The sequence below is a fragment of the Hippocampus zosterae genome, chromosome 13 (assembly GCF_025434085.1).
Source record: "Hippocampus zosterae strain Florida chromosome 13, ASM2543408v3, whole genome shotgun sequence".
Taxonomy (NCBI): Eukaryota; Metazoa; Chordata; class Actinopteri; order Syngnathiformes; family Syngnathidae; genus Hippocampus; species Hippocampus zosterae.
In genome coordinates this window covers 4,894,306-4,909,597 of record NC_067463.1, presented here as the reverse complement: position 1 = coordinate 4,909,597, position 15,292 = coordinate 4,894,306, and the positions used below count along the sequence as shown (strand labels likewise).

Below are 15,292 nucleotides of genomic sequence, written 5' to 3'. Positions count from 1 at the left end.
TGTTGCTGCTCCTTCTTTCCGCTCGGCAATGCGTAGCAACTCACACTAGCATGTGATGCGTTCAATGACAAATGTGATGTGCAGTCCTCTGCTTCTGATACAGAGGATGAGGACTTTGATGGATTTCTGGGTGATGATTGATCGAAAAACGTGAGAACATTGTACGATGGCTAAATAAAATACACCCGAACTCGGTTCTGCTTTCGTTGCCTTTTTAAAAACGTGTTTTTATCTTATTTGTATGTCTTGGCATGCTACCGTATGCTTCAAGCTAACGTGTTAGAGTGCGCGCATGCATGCCGTATGTTTAAGCTGGCGTATGTTTTACCACTGTAAAACTGCGGCTATTCGTACGATGCGTCCTGTGTATGTGTAAAATACAGAAATGTCACGCATTAATGAGACTGCGGCCATTAGTACGATGCGTCGAATCGTCGTGAAAATACGGTATATATTTTTGTGGTAATGTACACTGCACCCTAATCATCTTATCAGTCTCATTTTCACCCAAAAAATATTTAAAAATAAAATAAAGCAGGTAAATCTTGAATTTATGGTGGCGAGTGATTGTCACCGGTAGTTGTTAGCTCTAGCAGTCTGCAATTGCAGCTTGTGATCAGAACTGTTGCGCTCTATCTTTTATCGTCATTATTCTCATTAAGAGTTTGCTTCGTGTACAATTCACCGAGGGCACGGGCAAAGAATAGGAATCTAGGAGGGTCCGGGAAGCATTTTAAAACCGTACGTGTGAGCTGCGATAGTTAACAGGCTGCAAAAGTGCGTTGCATGCCTCAGTTTCAGGCTGTTTCAGGGCGTGCATGTGTGTGTGTGGGTGTGTGTGTGTGTGTGTGTGTGTACGTGCGTGCGTGCGCGCGTGCCAGTAAGGGTAGATCCCGGGAGGTTAGTTGATCGAAAAGTAGATCTTCGATCTAAAAAGTTTGAGCACCCCTGGTCTACATACTTATTCTGGTCATCATGCAGCTTCCATTTAGGTTGTGTATGCTTGAAGGAGACAGTGTGAGTGTGTGCGCAAAGTCATATGTAGTGTCGACTTTGGCGGCCAGAAAAGTGATTCTGCGCTCCGTTGACATTAAAAGGTGAGGCAAGTGAGTGAGAAGTCAAATGTAAGAATTCAGTGAAACAGACCGCACGCACACACACACACACACAACAGACTGTGGTAACACACTCGGCAAATCGCCTAATCCACAGAGATGCTGTGGGAATGAAAGTGGAGAAAGCAAGGCGCCGCCGACAACGCTGTTGCGGAGAAAAGTCACAAGGAGCAGGCATATAAAAATCACAACAGTGAGCTTGAATACCAAAACAGCCTTTTATGTTTTCAGTGCAGTCCATCTTGACAAAATGGCTGACAAAATGAAAAATAAACAAAAATAAAACATAGACGAATCAACATCAATATAATATAACACAGTGCAAAACATGAAAACGTAACGCAGACATGAAAACATTTTGATCACAAATGACAATGATGTAGCAGCTAGCCGGTCAGGGGCAAACATTAAGCTAACGTAGCATTTTAATTAACCGCTCTGTTAACCCCCCCCCCCCCCCCCAAAAAAAACAAAACAAAACAGCTAGTTGAAACCACCTCTTTTTTCTGCCCCTCTCCTGATACAGCCTTAACAACACAGTGTGATGTCATATCAGTTGTTATTTAGAGAGGTATGCTCGCAAATGCTAGAGATGAGAGTTGTGTCACGTCGCTTTGTTTGTACTGATGTCAAGTTGGAGAAGAAAAACATTTGAAATTTTTGTTATTGATTCCCTTTTCTTTGTTCCCTACAAACCTATTTCTCTCTTGACGAAGAAGAAAAAGATGATGAGGACATCGTTGCCAGCCACCGCCGCAGAATAGCGGCGTTCACTTGGAAAAAAACACCTGCCGTGTATCAGAGTTGGTGAAGACGTGCAGTGGACATGTTGATCCGGGGGCCACGTGTGATAAAAGCGGGTGGCTCTTGTAAGCGATTTCGGAGTGTATTAGGACGCCGGCAGCTGAGCGTCGCATAGGTGTGGGCGTTTTTAAAACCTGCGGCGGCTGCAGCGCTTTGACGAGCAACAAATGCGCGCTCAGGGAGGAGTAAAGCAGTCCTGCTCTGCGGGAGGTTCCTGCTGGGAAATCTAAATTTAGCTCAAACGGGACAAAATGAAGTAGGATAAACCTCACAAGTTCTGTCTAGATGTGTGTGTGTGGGGGTGTGTGGGTGTGTATGTGTATAAAAAACACGTACAGTTTAAAGGGTAGAAACCGTGTCAAAATATTCAGCTCATGCAGGAGGCTTATCTTTTCAGTATGCCACTTTTTTCACAAGACCAATTGCCAAATGAATGCAGAAATGTTACTCTTTTCTACTGGAAACTAGGCCCCGACCGATACGGATTTGTTGTGGCTGATGCCGAATCCGATATTTATTTTTAAAAAACGGGGGTAAGATAATATGACTTATTTTTGCTTGCTTAATGTTTATAACAGTAAAATATAGGCGCAAACAAATTGGCAGATTTTTGTTGACTTTAAAAAATAGCAATATCTGCTGATTAAATCATCTGGCCGATTAATTGGCGCTGATGAGGAAAATGTCACAATGCCACTTTTTATTTTTTGTATTTGACATTCCCTTCTCAGCTCCGGTTTCCTCCCACATTCCAAAAACATGCGTGGCAGGCTGATTGAACACTCTAAATTGTCCCTAGGTGTGAGTGTGAGTGCGAATGGTTGTTCATCTCTGTGTGCCCTGCGATTGGCTGGCAACCGATTCAGGGTGTCCCCCGCCTACTGCCCGAAGACAGCTGGGATAGGCTCCAGCACCCCCCACGACACAAAATGTATCCAAAACGGCATCCACGAAAAATATCTCTTCAACTTGCCCAAATCCAATCAACCCCATTTGCTGGGTTAAAATATTTCACCCAAACTTGGGTAAAAGTAAGCCAAACTGCAACAACTTGACAGCTACCAAGCAAGTGGGTTACGCAAACAATCCAGCATTTTACAGTGTTTAAAGGTCCACTTTGTAATTAAGATATCCTTTATTTGTCCCACACTGGGGAAATTTACAATTATTAAGGCCTTAGCTCGCATAACCAGAGCCGCAGGGCCACTTTTTAAGGAAATATGGGAACAAATTGAGCGACCAACCCACAAATATAGATAAAAACCGCACCTCTCACCTTGAGATGCTGGCCTTTGGCGGTGGTAATTACAGCGTCATCAAGGGCTGCACTATGATGCGGCGTGGCCCAACATCAGATAAGAAGACGGCCACTCTCGGGCCGAGTCTCCCTGAGGGGAGCTCCTGGCTGTCACTCGCAGGCACACGATAAGAAAAATCAGCCGTAACTGCATGCGCATTTCTGAAAATGCGTGTTGCAGATGGCCGGGCGCCGAGCTTCCCCTCTCTGCCTTTTTAACGCCTTTGCTGTTATCACTATTGACAAGGCGGCTCATCAGCATTCTGCAAAGGCTCCTTCTGGATGTCTTACGGGAAAAATACAACCTGGTATAGGAACAGAGACTTTATGCAAATCGTGTTGTGTGTACATGGTGATAACAAGAGCAGCATTTTTTTTTCTCCCGACGAAACGGCAACAATAGATTTCCTGAAGGTACAATCTACACCGATTTTTACCAGGCTCGACCGCCAAATTACAAACGAACTGATTAGGTGTAAGACGGTTTTTAGTCACATTTATCCACATACCCTGCCAAAAAATAAAAAAGCAAGACAATGACCCAATTGACATGAGTTGAAAAACAAATAAGTAATGGAAAATCTAGTGTTTATTTCTGGAATTATTTCACATCCAGTTGTATAAGTGAGTGACTGGATTGTGCAGTCTTAGGGGAAAAATAAAATCCGATATTCGAAGAGGAATTCACGAACAACAGTGGCACTGGGTTTTCTCCATAGATTCACTGACGGCGCAATCTACACCAGACTTTGTCAGGGCGAAAGCCAGATGACAACAATCTATCACGTATTGCCAGAATGGCAACATGCGCATATGAATGAATCATGCTGAAGCCCGTAGCCAAGAACACAAAACCCAGCGAACCAGACCATGATGACAGCTGTAGCGAATGCAAATGGAGAGAAGTCAAAACATTACATAAGAACACCCCAAACTGAGTCATTATGGTGCGATGAGTCAAGGCGCGCTTCATAATATGCATGACGGTGCAACATTCGGGAATCAAGACAATGACAAGCGTGCGCACAAATTCCCCAATGGCCAAGAGAATTCAAAAAATTTGGTTCGGCGTCAGATTGTACTGACCAAGGCTGACCAGATTGTATTGGCCAAGAACCAGTGTTGTGAATCGGTCAGTCATTAGGAATCAGACAAGAATCCCTGACATACAATTGGTGTACAAATCTAACGAACTAACTAACCAATGAACCTAAGACCCAACTTGCTCGCTCACTCAGTTATTTACAGCATCTGCAAGTGGGGATCTTGCAGTTCCTTATAAACATACTGAAATGAAATAGACACTCACCATAGACCTAACTGTAAAAAAATATATAATAAAATACTGATTGCATTTTATATCGAACACAGTTCATTTGCATCACGAACTAATGCAAGACCAAATGTATTTGCTTACTCACTCGCCAAACTTTGAATTAAAATATCATGCAATGTTTGTGTGTGTGTGTGTGTGCGTGCCGTCTCTTCCCGATAACGACTCCAATTACAATACAGTCATAATTATAATTACGGTACCGTACGTATAACTAATAAGCCACGTAATGATCCGATCGGCGAAGCATACAAAAGAAACCAACGGCTGCGGAGGACGGCGTCATGCTTTTGAAGGCGTCGCAGAGTCGGAACGGCTCAGAGCGGCTGCCAGTTTTTCAGGTGCAAAACCCTTTCAGTCACACAAGTGTTTACTCACCACACACTGTAATGCAAACGCCATTGATATGCTCTAATAGAGGACATCCATCACAGCCGCAAATGGGACACGCACGGTGGCTTTCTCGTGCATAATCATAACATATTACCAAATTAGGACCAAAATGTTTTGTCTAATCTTCTATCTTGTTATTACTGTATGTTTACCGGTTCCGGAGAGGACATGGGGTTTAATGTTCTCGTTGTGTTTCACAGAGCTAATGAGAGATATTTTACCCTAAAATATATTTTTACTGCGCCCGCTCTGGTCTCTTCCTGTGGGAAATGCTTCATTTAATTGGCCGTATTCCGTGATCCCCGCTGCTGCATCTTGCTGTTTGTTCCATAATTACAACAAGAGCGGCACCGAGAGTGCAGACCTTCACAAAAGTGTTTGTCATTTCAAATCTCGCCCTTAGTTGCAGTAATAAGCACAGCACAGTACAGTAGTACTTCTACTTACGAAATTACTTGGTTCTGGAAGAAATTTCATAACTAGAAATTTTTAAGTAGAGACGCATTTTCCATGTAAATGCCCTAATCCGTTCCAAGCTCCCCCCCAAAATGTTTTCGAGAGCATAGAAACGCATCAAAATATGTAATAATACATGTAACAATTAGGTTATTGCACAATAAGTGAGAGTTGTGGATAAAGAATAAAAATAATGGTCATTAATCTTTTAACTGTCTCCTCATCGTTTTTTGCCCTCTTTGGTTCATGTTCCCTCTCAGGAGTGTTTTTTGCCTGGCGTTTTGTAACGAACTGATCCGAGGATGTTTGCTTTTGTTGGCTTTTAACAGTCCTTTGGAAATGGCCACGGCAAACATCAGCATCGAGAGCGACTGCCCGACTGGTGAACACTTTTTCGGAAGCTATTGTCGTCCGACAACTATTTTATACATCACAACAGATGCCGGCAAGTGGCTTCACATAATGATGATGTTTGCAGTAAACTCAGTTGGCAATGGCAATATCCTGACTTCCTTTGATTCTGTGTAAAAGGCAAGAGCAAATCCGTAAATGCCAGATGACGGCCTAACATTTCAGGTAAGAGCAAATGATACTTAGCAAATCATTCTGTAAAGAATTGGTATTGTCTACTTAAGTGGCCTGCTTGCCGACAAGTGTTGCTGCTAGCTTACGATCTTTATGCGCTCTCTATTCAATGTCAACAGTCTGGAGTTGCAATAGCAGGCTAAAGGCTCCAGCGCTATCAAATAAAAAGAAGAAAAAAAAATTCGAATAAAATGTTGCAGCAATGATAAAAACAGTAAAAGTCATCCCGGATGGTTTTATGGGATTGGACAGCTCCTTTGTTGTTGTTTTTTTTTTCTCCTTTAAATTGAACTCGAGTGCCATGAGCTGCAGTCGAGGCCAATATTTCAGGCACTAGGCAGCGCATTTTGCTCTAGAATGCCGTGACAATCTTGAGATTTCAGAAATTCACGACACCCTGGACCTAATGCAGCCAAAAGCACACTAAAACAGAGACCAAGCTTTCTGACGCTCTCTCCCCCCTTTTGACTTTAGAATGCCTTGAAACTCTCGAGATTTCACAAGGCCAAGCAAGCACAGGCGCAAGACACCAGCAAAAAAAAAAAAAAAGCAGTCCCGGCACATAACAGAGACCAATCTTTCTGTTGCTCAACAGCGCAATTGTCTCAAAAATGCCTTGATAGTCTTGAGATTTCACTGAGCCCTGCACAGATTGAAGTTTGCCGGGTGCAGCTGAACAGTCGTCTCCTCCACATTTCACGGTAGGCACTTTGTCACTTTGCTCCAAAATCCCTCGACAGTCTTCAAATCTCATTGTACCCCGCACACATGCAAGACACCCTGTGAACAGTGCCAATTGCCAGATCCATCAATCAACTCTATGCTTAAGATAAGCACAGAAAGAAAGAACACTGTAATTACTGCGAAAGATGAGAGGAGAGTTAGCTACGTTCCGGGGCTGCTTTACTCCATCTGCCACGGACTCTCTTGCATCTGTGCATGGTCCAGTGAAATCTCTTGACTGAATGAATTTTTTTTTTTACTACGCTTGATTGAATCACTTTTAAAAAATTGCATTTGCCATCGCTTTGATGCCATCAGAAAAACCGGGAGACAAGTTGACAGGTGAAGTACAGCTAGCCATGACGTGTGCTCACCAGAGGCTGAGCTGCTCTGCATGTGTTTTATGGTGTAGACTTGTGGTTGCAGCGACACTTTCTGGTCCTGCCTTAACACCTATCATGTGTGAAAATCTGAATCATTCATGACAAATCAACAAATGGCATAGAATGCAAATTGCAATATCCACAGCTGTTTTTGCTGTTCATCAACCACTTGTATTTTGTTTCATTATTTTTTTTCCAATTCGAATTCTGTTTTGTAAACTTGTAGCCGTGCCCACGCGCGAGCAGATGCACACTAATACACACCGGGGCCAGGCGACTGCACAACATACATCTCAGAGGAAAGAAGTGGCATTCGGTTGGCCAGAAATAAATGCACATATGGCCTCCTTACTTGCTCCCTTTCCCTCCCTTCCAATGCTAAATTGCTTCATTCCCACTCTGTTCTTCTGCATAATCTGTCAGATCCCTCAGGCACTGGAGCTCACCGGCAGCATATGAAAATAACTAACTCGGGCCAGAGCCGCACTTATGTGACATCCGAAGGGGGGAAGAATAGGAAATATTACCCCGACAAGCTACATTAATTAACTGCTATGAGTGATTACTATTGGGCCAAAAGGAACGGGTGCTGGCATGCATGATGAAGAGCTTTCAAAGAGAACATCCTTATTAAAGCAGGTGTCGGGGATATTGTGGGATCCGTTTGGCTGAGTCAATCATTCATCAGGTTCTTCCTGGAACTTGACTCCGTTAACACGCACCGGTTGTTGCGATGGGGACAAACGAGATAGTGGAGACACTTAATAAAAGGGAGCCAAATGCCGCAATTGTGGAGCGATGATCGTAGAATAATGACAACAAATTGTGCGAAACATACCAGCGGCTTTGTCTGAGCGTGTTCTGGCAATTTGCCTCAAAGATTGCATTCTTCCATGAAGCTCCTTCACAAAGGAGAGGAATGCAACCTTTCCTTTTGACTCCCATTCCTAATATGTGCAAAGGGGTGGCAAAGTCACGCATAATATCCTGCAACCCAGTTTCATATCAAGACATGTCCGCTGGTGGGAATACAATGGGTGTACAGCTGGGGTGTCACACATACGGGCTGGGGGCCAAAACTGGCCCGTGGGGACAGAAGCACATTAATTGGAAAGTTTTCATTCAATTTAATTGAACAGTTAATTTTGTCCACTGGAGGGCGCACTGATAACAAGTGACATTCTGAAATTGGCCGCCGTCACCTAAAGTTTGACATTTGATATTGATGCACTCGCGAAGGCAAAAGGAAGACGAGTTTCGTGAGCTAAAGTAAGAGAGGTTCACATATGATGCTGTGAATAATACAATTCAGAGAAAATATTTTCAGAAACTGAATATCAAATCGCCAACAGCTTTGAGTTCATAAGACTTTGATTTGGTGGAAGCCCCTTTTGTTTCATGTGCCGCCACAACTTGCATATGCATTTTTGTCTAATCTCAATTTTAGCCTTCTGTGGGTCGGGGTACGCTGGCTTGAACCCCCACTTTTAACAAATACCTCTTCACTTAAATGGCCTTGAGTTAAAGTCCCTCTCTGCTCTAATGACTCCTCCAGCCAATATTTATCTCTCTTTTCATTTGGCGTTTCGCTACTTGGACTGCCATTGATATTCATGTAGCGTATAAGCAAACGGCTCCTTAAATACACAATTAAAAACCGTGAATGAGCAGGACCTCCATGTGGGAAGGAGAAAAAAAAACACAAACTCCAGACAGTGTAATTAACAAGACTGCTTTGAATGTCGAGTATGCGCGTCTGTGTTGCCTTTTAAAAATCTATTGAATCACACTGTGGCATTGTTGTGAGATGATAATTAATGCAGATTACCTAAGTATACATTACTGCTGCATTACTTGGACTGCATTGCAAAGTCGGTATCAGCCGCAGAATCACAATTAGATCAGTAAGCTTTACATGATCAGGATTTTGTAGCCAATAATTGATCAGGCTTCAATTTTGGACGCAATGCCATTACCAGTATGTGAATCTATTAAAAAAAAAAAAAGGGTAATGAGACAGGCTACAAGATTTTTTTTGGGGGGGGGGGGGGCGGTGAGCGAGAGAAGAGGCCAATTTTGTAAAATGATGAAGGGGTGTTCATTTGCATTAAACATGCTGCCTTCACTCGGGGGGATGGGGGGGGGGGAAGGGATCTTGAAAAGGGTGTGCAGCTCTTTTTAATCCATCGTGTAATTAATTTGACTTTCGTTTCGGATTAACTCCCCGCCCCACAGAATGATAAGCACAAGTACACTAACACCGGATCAGATAGTCCATCTTTCGGCTTTTAGCTGCGGCTTAGACATAATCAGCCGCCGCGGATTCTGTGTAAAGTCGGCCGCGTGAGGATGAACGCCAGTTCTGGGACAACGAGAGCAGGTTAAACTTTTGAGGAGATGTTCAGACCCAGCGGGGAGAGGATGAATGAACCGTGGCAAAAGACGACAGACGCAGTGGTCTGTGATAATGTGGCCACACCACACACACACACAGGCACTTGAACTCCCGCATTAAAATTCACATTCAAATCAAATGTTAAACTGCGGAAGTGGGTTATGGAGCACCCTCCGCTTGAGAGGTAACAGTCAAATCCATGATGTAAGACGTGGGGGAACCATGAGAAATCACGACACACTGTAATCATACATACACACAGAATAAAGGCAAATTAACCATGAATTAATATGTAACGGTTGTTGTTGGGCCCTCTTTTCATCGAGCTCAAAGTGCAGTTTGACTGTGTGGATAGGTGGAGTTTTCTTTCTTAAGATATCCTTTATTAGTCCCACACTGGGGAAATTTACAGTATTCAGGTATTTTGCTAGAATAACGCATGTCGAAGTGGACGTTTGCACCGTTGTGGGAGGGAACGCAGCTGACCAATCAAAGCGGTTCCCAGCTCATTCCCTTAAAATTCAGCGCGGACAGAAGCGAGGAGACTCATTTCGAGTGCATTTTACAGTAGAAGGAACTGCAAGATGTCTACTTGCTGATGATACCACGTAGGGCCACTGAATGTATTTTTACATGATGAATGAATGAAATATGACACACCACACACGTCCGCATCTGCCTGTGCCTCGATCAAATCCAGCAAAATCATGGTTCACCACCTGTGCTAAAATTTGGAGATGCTTTTAGGTCATCTACATCTCGTTTACTTTTGGTCAACACCTTGCGTCGGGGGCGTGCAATTGAAAATGGCGGAATACCTGTTGAGGCAGAGCTGGCTGCCCCTCTGCCGTCAACCCATGCGAATACAATAAATACAAGAGGGCCTGACCGACTCCATTAGGTTACTCAATGCTAAATGCTATGTGTCACAAGGGAAACGTCAAACTAACACCAATACATTAAAATCACCGGTACGTATCTGATTCATGTGTGTTCCACCAATATTTTTGGCCAGCTTTGCCTTTGCCCTGTGTGTTTACACACACACACACAGACACACACACACACACACACACACACACACACACACACACACACAAATACGATAATACATGCAAAAAGCTGGAGAATCTCTGTGCGAAACTCCCCTGAGCTCCCATGAATATGATGGCAGGGGTGTGAAAAACCAACAAGCCCCGACCCCCAAATTACCATCCTCCTGAAAAAAAATGCAGCTTCAGACAAGGGCTTGCTCGTCTGTGTCCACACCGTGGGACTCATTTGCTCCTAAAATGTCCGCTAATGTACCTTTGACAGACACAATTTTGGACATTTGCTACACTCCAAGCATTTGGACGTGATCGCCGCAGAGAGCGAGAGCGGCCTCCTCTCCCTCGACGTCATTTCCCTCCTGTGTGCAAACACCACATGCATTATTGAGAGAGCTCTGCAGCATTCTCGTCTTTGCGTCTCTCGCACACTGCGAGTGAGGTATTCTGGGAAGGATGGAAGCCGGGGACCATCAGAGACCCCCTTGACTGGGTTATTGCATTTTAAAAGCCAAGAGTCACAATGTGTCTCAAGCAAGGGGGTGGGCAAAGTATGGCCTGCAGACTGTGTACGGTTCACTAGTATTTGTTGCATTCATTTAGCCCAGAGGTGGGCAAACTACGGCCCACGGGCCAAATCCGGCCCATTTATCTTCTAAGTCCAAACCCGCCGAAGGTTGGTACACAATTAAGGTTCAATGTCAACGACTGCATTTGGACTTTTAATGACAGGGATTTCAACGCCAGGTGGCACAGTTACTTGAAGTTGCAGAGCATAGGGAGGAAGGGGGGGGGGGGGGGGGACGATACGGAAGCCCGCAGTAGCGCCGAGTCAAGCAAATCCCGTTTGATATGACGGAATAATGTACTCTTAAAGTCTGAAAAACGTGCCAAAAAAGCAAAATACTGCTTTTTAAAAGAAGAAATCCAGTTAATATTACGTTGAATTTAGTTCACCCTTTTGGTCCGGCCCTCCATAATATTTTCTGGTTCTCATGTGGCCCTATGCAAAAATAATTGCCCACCCCTGATATAGCCTCTTTTTTTTTCATAAAATGGATTCATGAAAGGGGTGGCATGAGATAAAAAGTGGTTAGCACATCGGCCTCACAGCGCAGAGGTCCGATCCCGGCCCAGGCCTTCCGGTGTCACAGGTTGAAAATTTGTATGTTGGGTGTTCGATTCAGTTGGAAGACAATCGCTAAAAATGCCCTGGTGCATGCGAGACCCAAATGTTTTTATTTTATTTGACAAACTTTTTTGTTATTTGCAGCTAATAACAATGCAATTCGTGGAATTAAATAAAAATGATCTTCACTCTTAATTTTCACAAAGTTGTGAAAATTTTTCAGTCTTAAAAAGGTTTCTATTTGATGAGTTTTGAATGTGGTGTAAGCTAAAAATGCATCCACACGTGCATGCGTGGACGCATAAACGGGTCAAAAAGGTACAATTTCCTCCCTACACATCCTGCACGGCAGGTTAAAACTTGAGCCTATGAAGCAACGGCGTTCCGAGTCATATTGTCTCCGAGATCCACAGAAAGGATTCAATCAAGTCGCCCTTCAGTGCCTTTGCTGAACGCAATCACCTCAAAGTAACTTCGGGCGCCATCTCAAAGCCAAGCTTGGCCAATCCCTCCGCTTGGCCAGTTGAGCCAACGTGAACCGTGACTCACAGACTCATCTGTGGGTCAAAGAGCCTGTGATGACTCACAAAAAAGCAAAAGTCTGTTCGAAAGCAGTAGTGAAACGATGACCACCACATTCTGCCCTGCGTTGTCTGATGTTTCTACACAAAATGTTGAAAAAGAACACTTTGGTCGAATTTAAAGTGTAGTCCTACCGTAAAGTGCCGAACAATTGTACGACTTTGTCCTTAAGGCAGCAGCTACGGTAATTACATGGAATATATCCGTCCATTTTTTGGATGGTTTGTGTGGTAAATTAAATTTATGATGAGGAAAATGTGATTCCAATAAATAAATAAATAGATAAATACAAATGGCTCGCTGTATTTCCATGTGTGGCTTTGCGCATGCACCATCCATTAGCAGTCTGGACGCAGAGGGGTGAACTACTCAGCATGGAAGATCAGTCTCCAGAAGTCTGCTACTACATTTGCAGCGCGTCAGTTTCCTGTTTTGAAAATAAGCACCAGAAGGTGTACCGAAAAGTTGCTGAATTAACAAGTTGTCAACACTGAGGAGCAGGTCATGTTGACCCATTCAAAAAATAAATAAAAATCAAAAACGTGGCTTGTATCCAAAAAGGTTTCATGAGTGAGACAGTTTTGAGCCAAATACACAATACATCCATTTTAGGCGGTTGAGGGGATTTTTTTTTAACATACAAAAAAATTGGGAATCAACCTCGTCTATTCCACTGCCTGACGTTAATTCACCAGAAAATGGAAAGGATAACAATCAATGTGATTTATATGACTAGATTTGAACATTTTAGACCAGTTAGTGAGGATGAATAGCTCTGTTTGTAGGGTCATTACATTTCTTCCATCCCTGAATGGAGATGAATAAGTGACATTTAGTTTCAGAGGCAACTACAACACTGCTAAACACTCAATTCAATGTGACACTTTGGGGGAGGGAAAGGGGGGTTATATATTTAGATTTTTTTTTCCAAGCTATTAAGACGAAAGTCTTCTGTGCAATGTCCCCAGATGACTTCGTCACGTTGTCCATGGCAATATGCAAATAGGGGCCAGGCTCTTGATAAAGCCGTCTGTGCGAGAAATACAATTATATCCCGTGTTTCCGCTATCCCAGACAGGAAATGAAAAGCGGAACAAAAGAGAGAAAATTGCCAAAGGAGGTATATTTTCCCCCACTGCGCGTGGTCGGACATTACAAATGGGAGTGGAAATCTTATCAAATAACAGATATATGCAAAATCGTCCAAAGCCCTTGCGTGGAGCACGTCGGCTATTAAAAAATAAAATAAAATAAATAAAAAGCCATTAGGCATTGTTGCATCCTCAATTACACTGCTGCGAACGCAGCTTTTAGCGGCGACTCCTCAATGGTCGGGGAAGTGTGATGGTTTGCCGGGTTCAGACCAAAGTAGATTTTTTAGTGGATGTTATTTGAAAGAAGCTATTATTCCAATTGACAGGCCAGTCATGGAAGCGGTGTGCTGAAGCAAAAGTGGCAAGATTTCCACATCGCGTACGACAGGTTCGATGACTACTTGTTTGTCTTTGTTCTATGACATGTTCATTGTCATCCGCCAATTGATCCAGCTATCTGTCTATGTGCCACGAGGCCGTCGGTGCATCCATCCATCGATCGATCAATCTATCTACGGAAACAGTTATAGATCCAATGCATACCACACCATGTGTCAATTGACAAAGGGAAGAGTTTATGATCCCACATTGTGCCAATCCACCCAGACTTCGTGATTGAGAGATTTTATATGAGTAGCTATGTATCCATTCATTTTTGTTAAAAAAAAAAGAGATTGAGAGATTTAGCTCAGGGTTTAGTTTTTTTGTTTGTAATAGTTTTATGACACATGAGTAACCTAAAAGCTAAAAAATGTCGGCTTGTCTTCAGTATTCCTTCAGCAAATGCAGCTTCCCACTGCTGCAGTTCCGCAAAAAAACCCAACTTGATGTTTGTTCCGATGAAAACACATTTTATGGCTAAATAAAAGAGAGAACAGACGTGCCTACCTGAGACTCAAGGACAGTCGTTCATCTTTGGCCTGAAGCAGATCGCCCACCGAAAATGTGGCACTGCCCAGGAAGCTACCCTGTGCAAATGAGACAAACAAAAACAAAATGTAATTCACACCTTTTGATTGAACCCTGAACATGAATTTTCTCTGAGCTGTTGCGACTCGCCCCCGGACACGGTAATGTTTGGCTGAGTGTGATGTAGACGCCTCATGGATGGGTCAAGAAAAAGAAGCACCGTGGAGCCCATCAATAAGTGAGCTGAGACAAATTTACAGGAACAAACAATGGACCATTTAAAGGCCTTGGCTGAATCGTGCCAAGTACACTGAAGAGTAATTAACAGCAGAGGAATACAAATAAGGTGAATACAAAAACATCACAATCTAAATATGGCAGCACAGCCCAACAGATATGGTGAGAAATGACTGGCTTCGATTCAGCAAAGCCTCTCCAAACACCTCCTACTGTGCAATTTGGCAGATTCTGGCTAACAATTAACACTAATTACATATAAGCCACTGTTGAGTTTTTCCAATTAATTAACACTCAAGATGCAACTTCCCCGGCGAATTAATAACTGACACAAGTGCTCGTTAACTGACCATTGTAAATGTGGTAGGTGGGGCAGGGCTGGTGTTTCACATCCTCAAACCGTAACAAGTGTACAATTTCACCAGGCCGAACACGCCTTCATAATTTGGTGAGTTTCTGAGTGTAGGTGATTGAGTCGATACGCATTTGACAACAAAAACATTTCAAGTAGGGCTTCTCACTGCATGCTCAGACCCCAGGAAAACCACAGACTCGCATAAAGTAAGCCCACAAATGCTCCGTATATAAAATACTTCACGAAAATCTTAGATTTTTCATCGATTTAGTATGTCTAGTTGGGGGATTGAGGAAGCCTTCGTTTTTTTGAAGTACACCCCACAACCAAATCACAGACTTCCTGTCTGTCATTTCGAGCACGGGTTCTTGCTTTTTTGTGGGTCTGCTCGACTATTTTTGTACTGTTGAGTGAAATGGAACTTGGGGCAGCGTTGTTCCAAACTAAGTTTTT

The 15,292-nt window shown here is 43.3% G+C and overlaps 1 protein-coding gene and 1 long non-coding RNA gene across 7 annotated transcripts in view; one reads left to right on the top strand and one right to left on the bottom strand.

Moving 5' to 3' along the window:
* The window catches only part of LOC127612873 (uncharacterized), a 187,287-nt gene that overhangs the window by 25,413 nt on the left and 146,582 nt on the right, over positions 1-15,292 (top strand). The gene's annotated exons all lie outside the window — the stretch shown is intronic.
* Positions 1-15,292, bottom strand: part of inpp4b (inositol polyphosphate-4-phosphatase type II B) — a 148,382-nt gene that overhangs the window by 46,475 nt on the left and 86,615 nt on the right. For all 6 annotated transcript variants that reach the window (XM_052083612.1, XM_052083611.1, XM_052083613.1 and 3 more), the window contains one exon: positions 14,227-14,306. In XM_052083612.1, the coding sequence (XP_051939572.1) occupies positions 14,227-14,306 (80 nt within the window). The remainder of the gene's footprint in view (positions 1-14,226; positions 14,307-15,292) is intronic.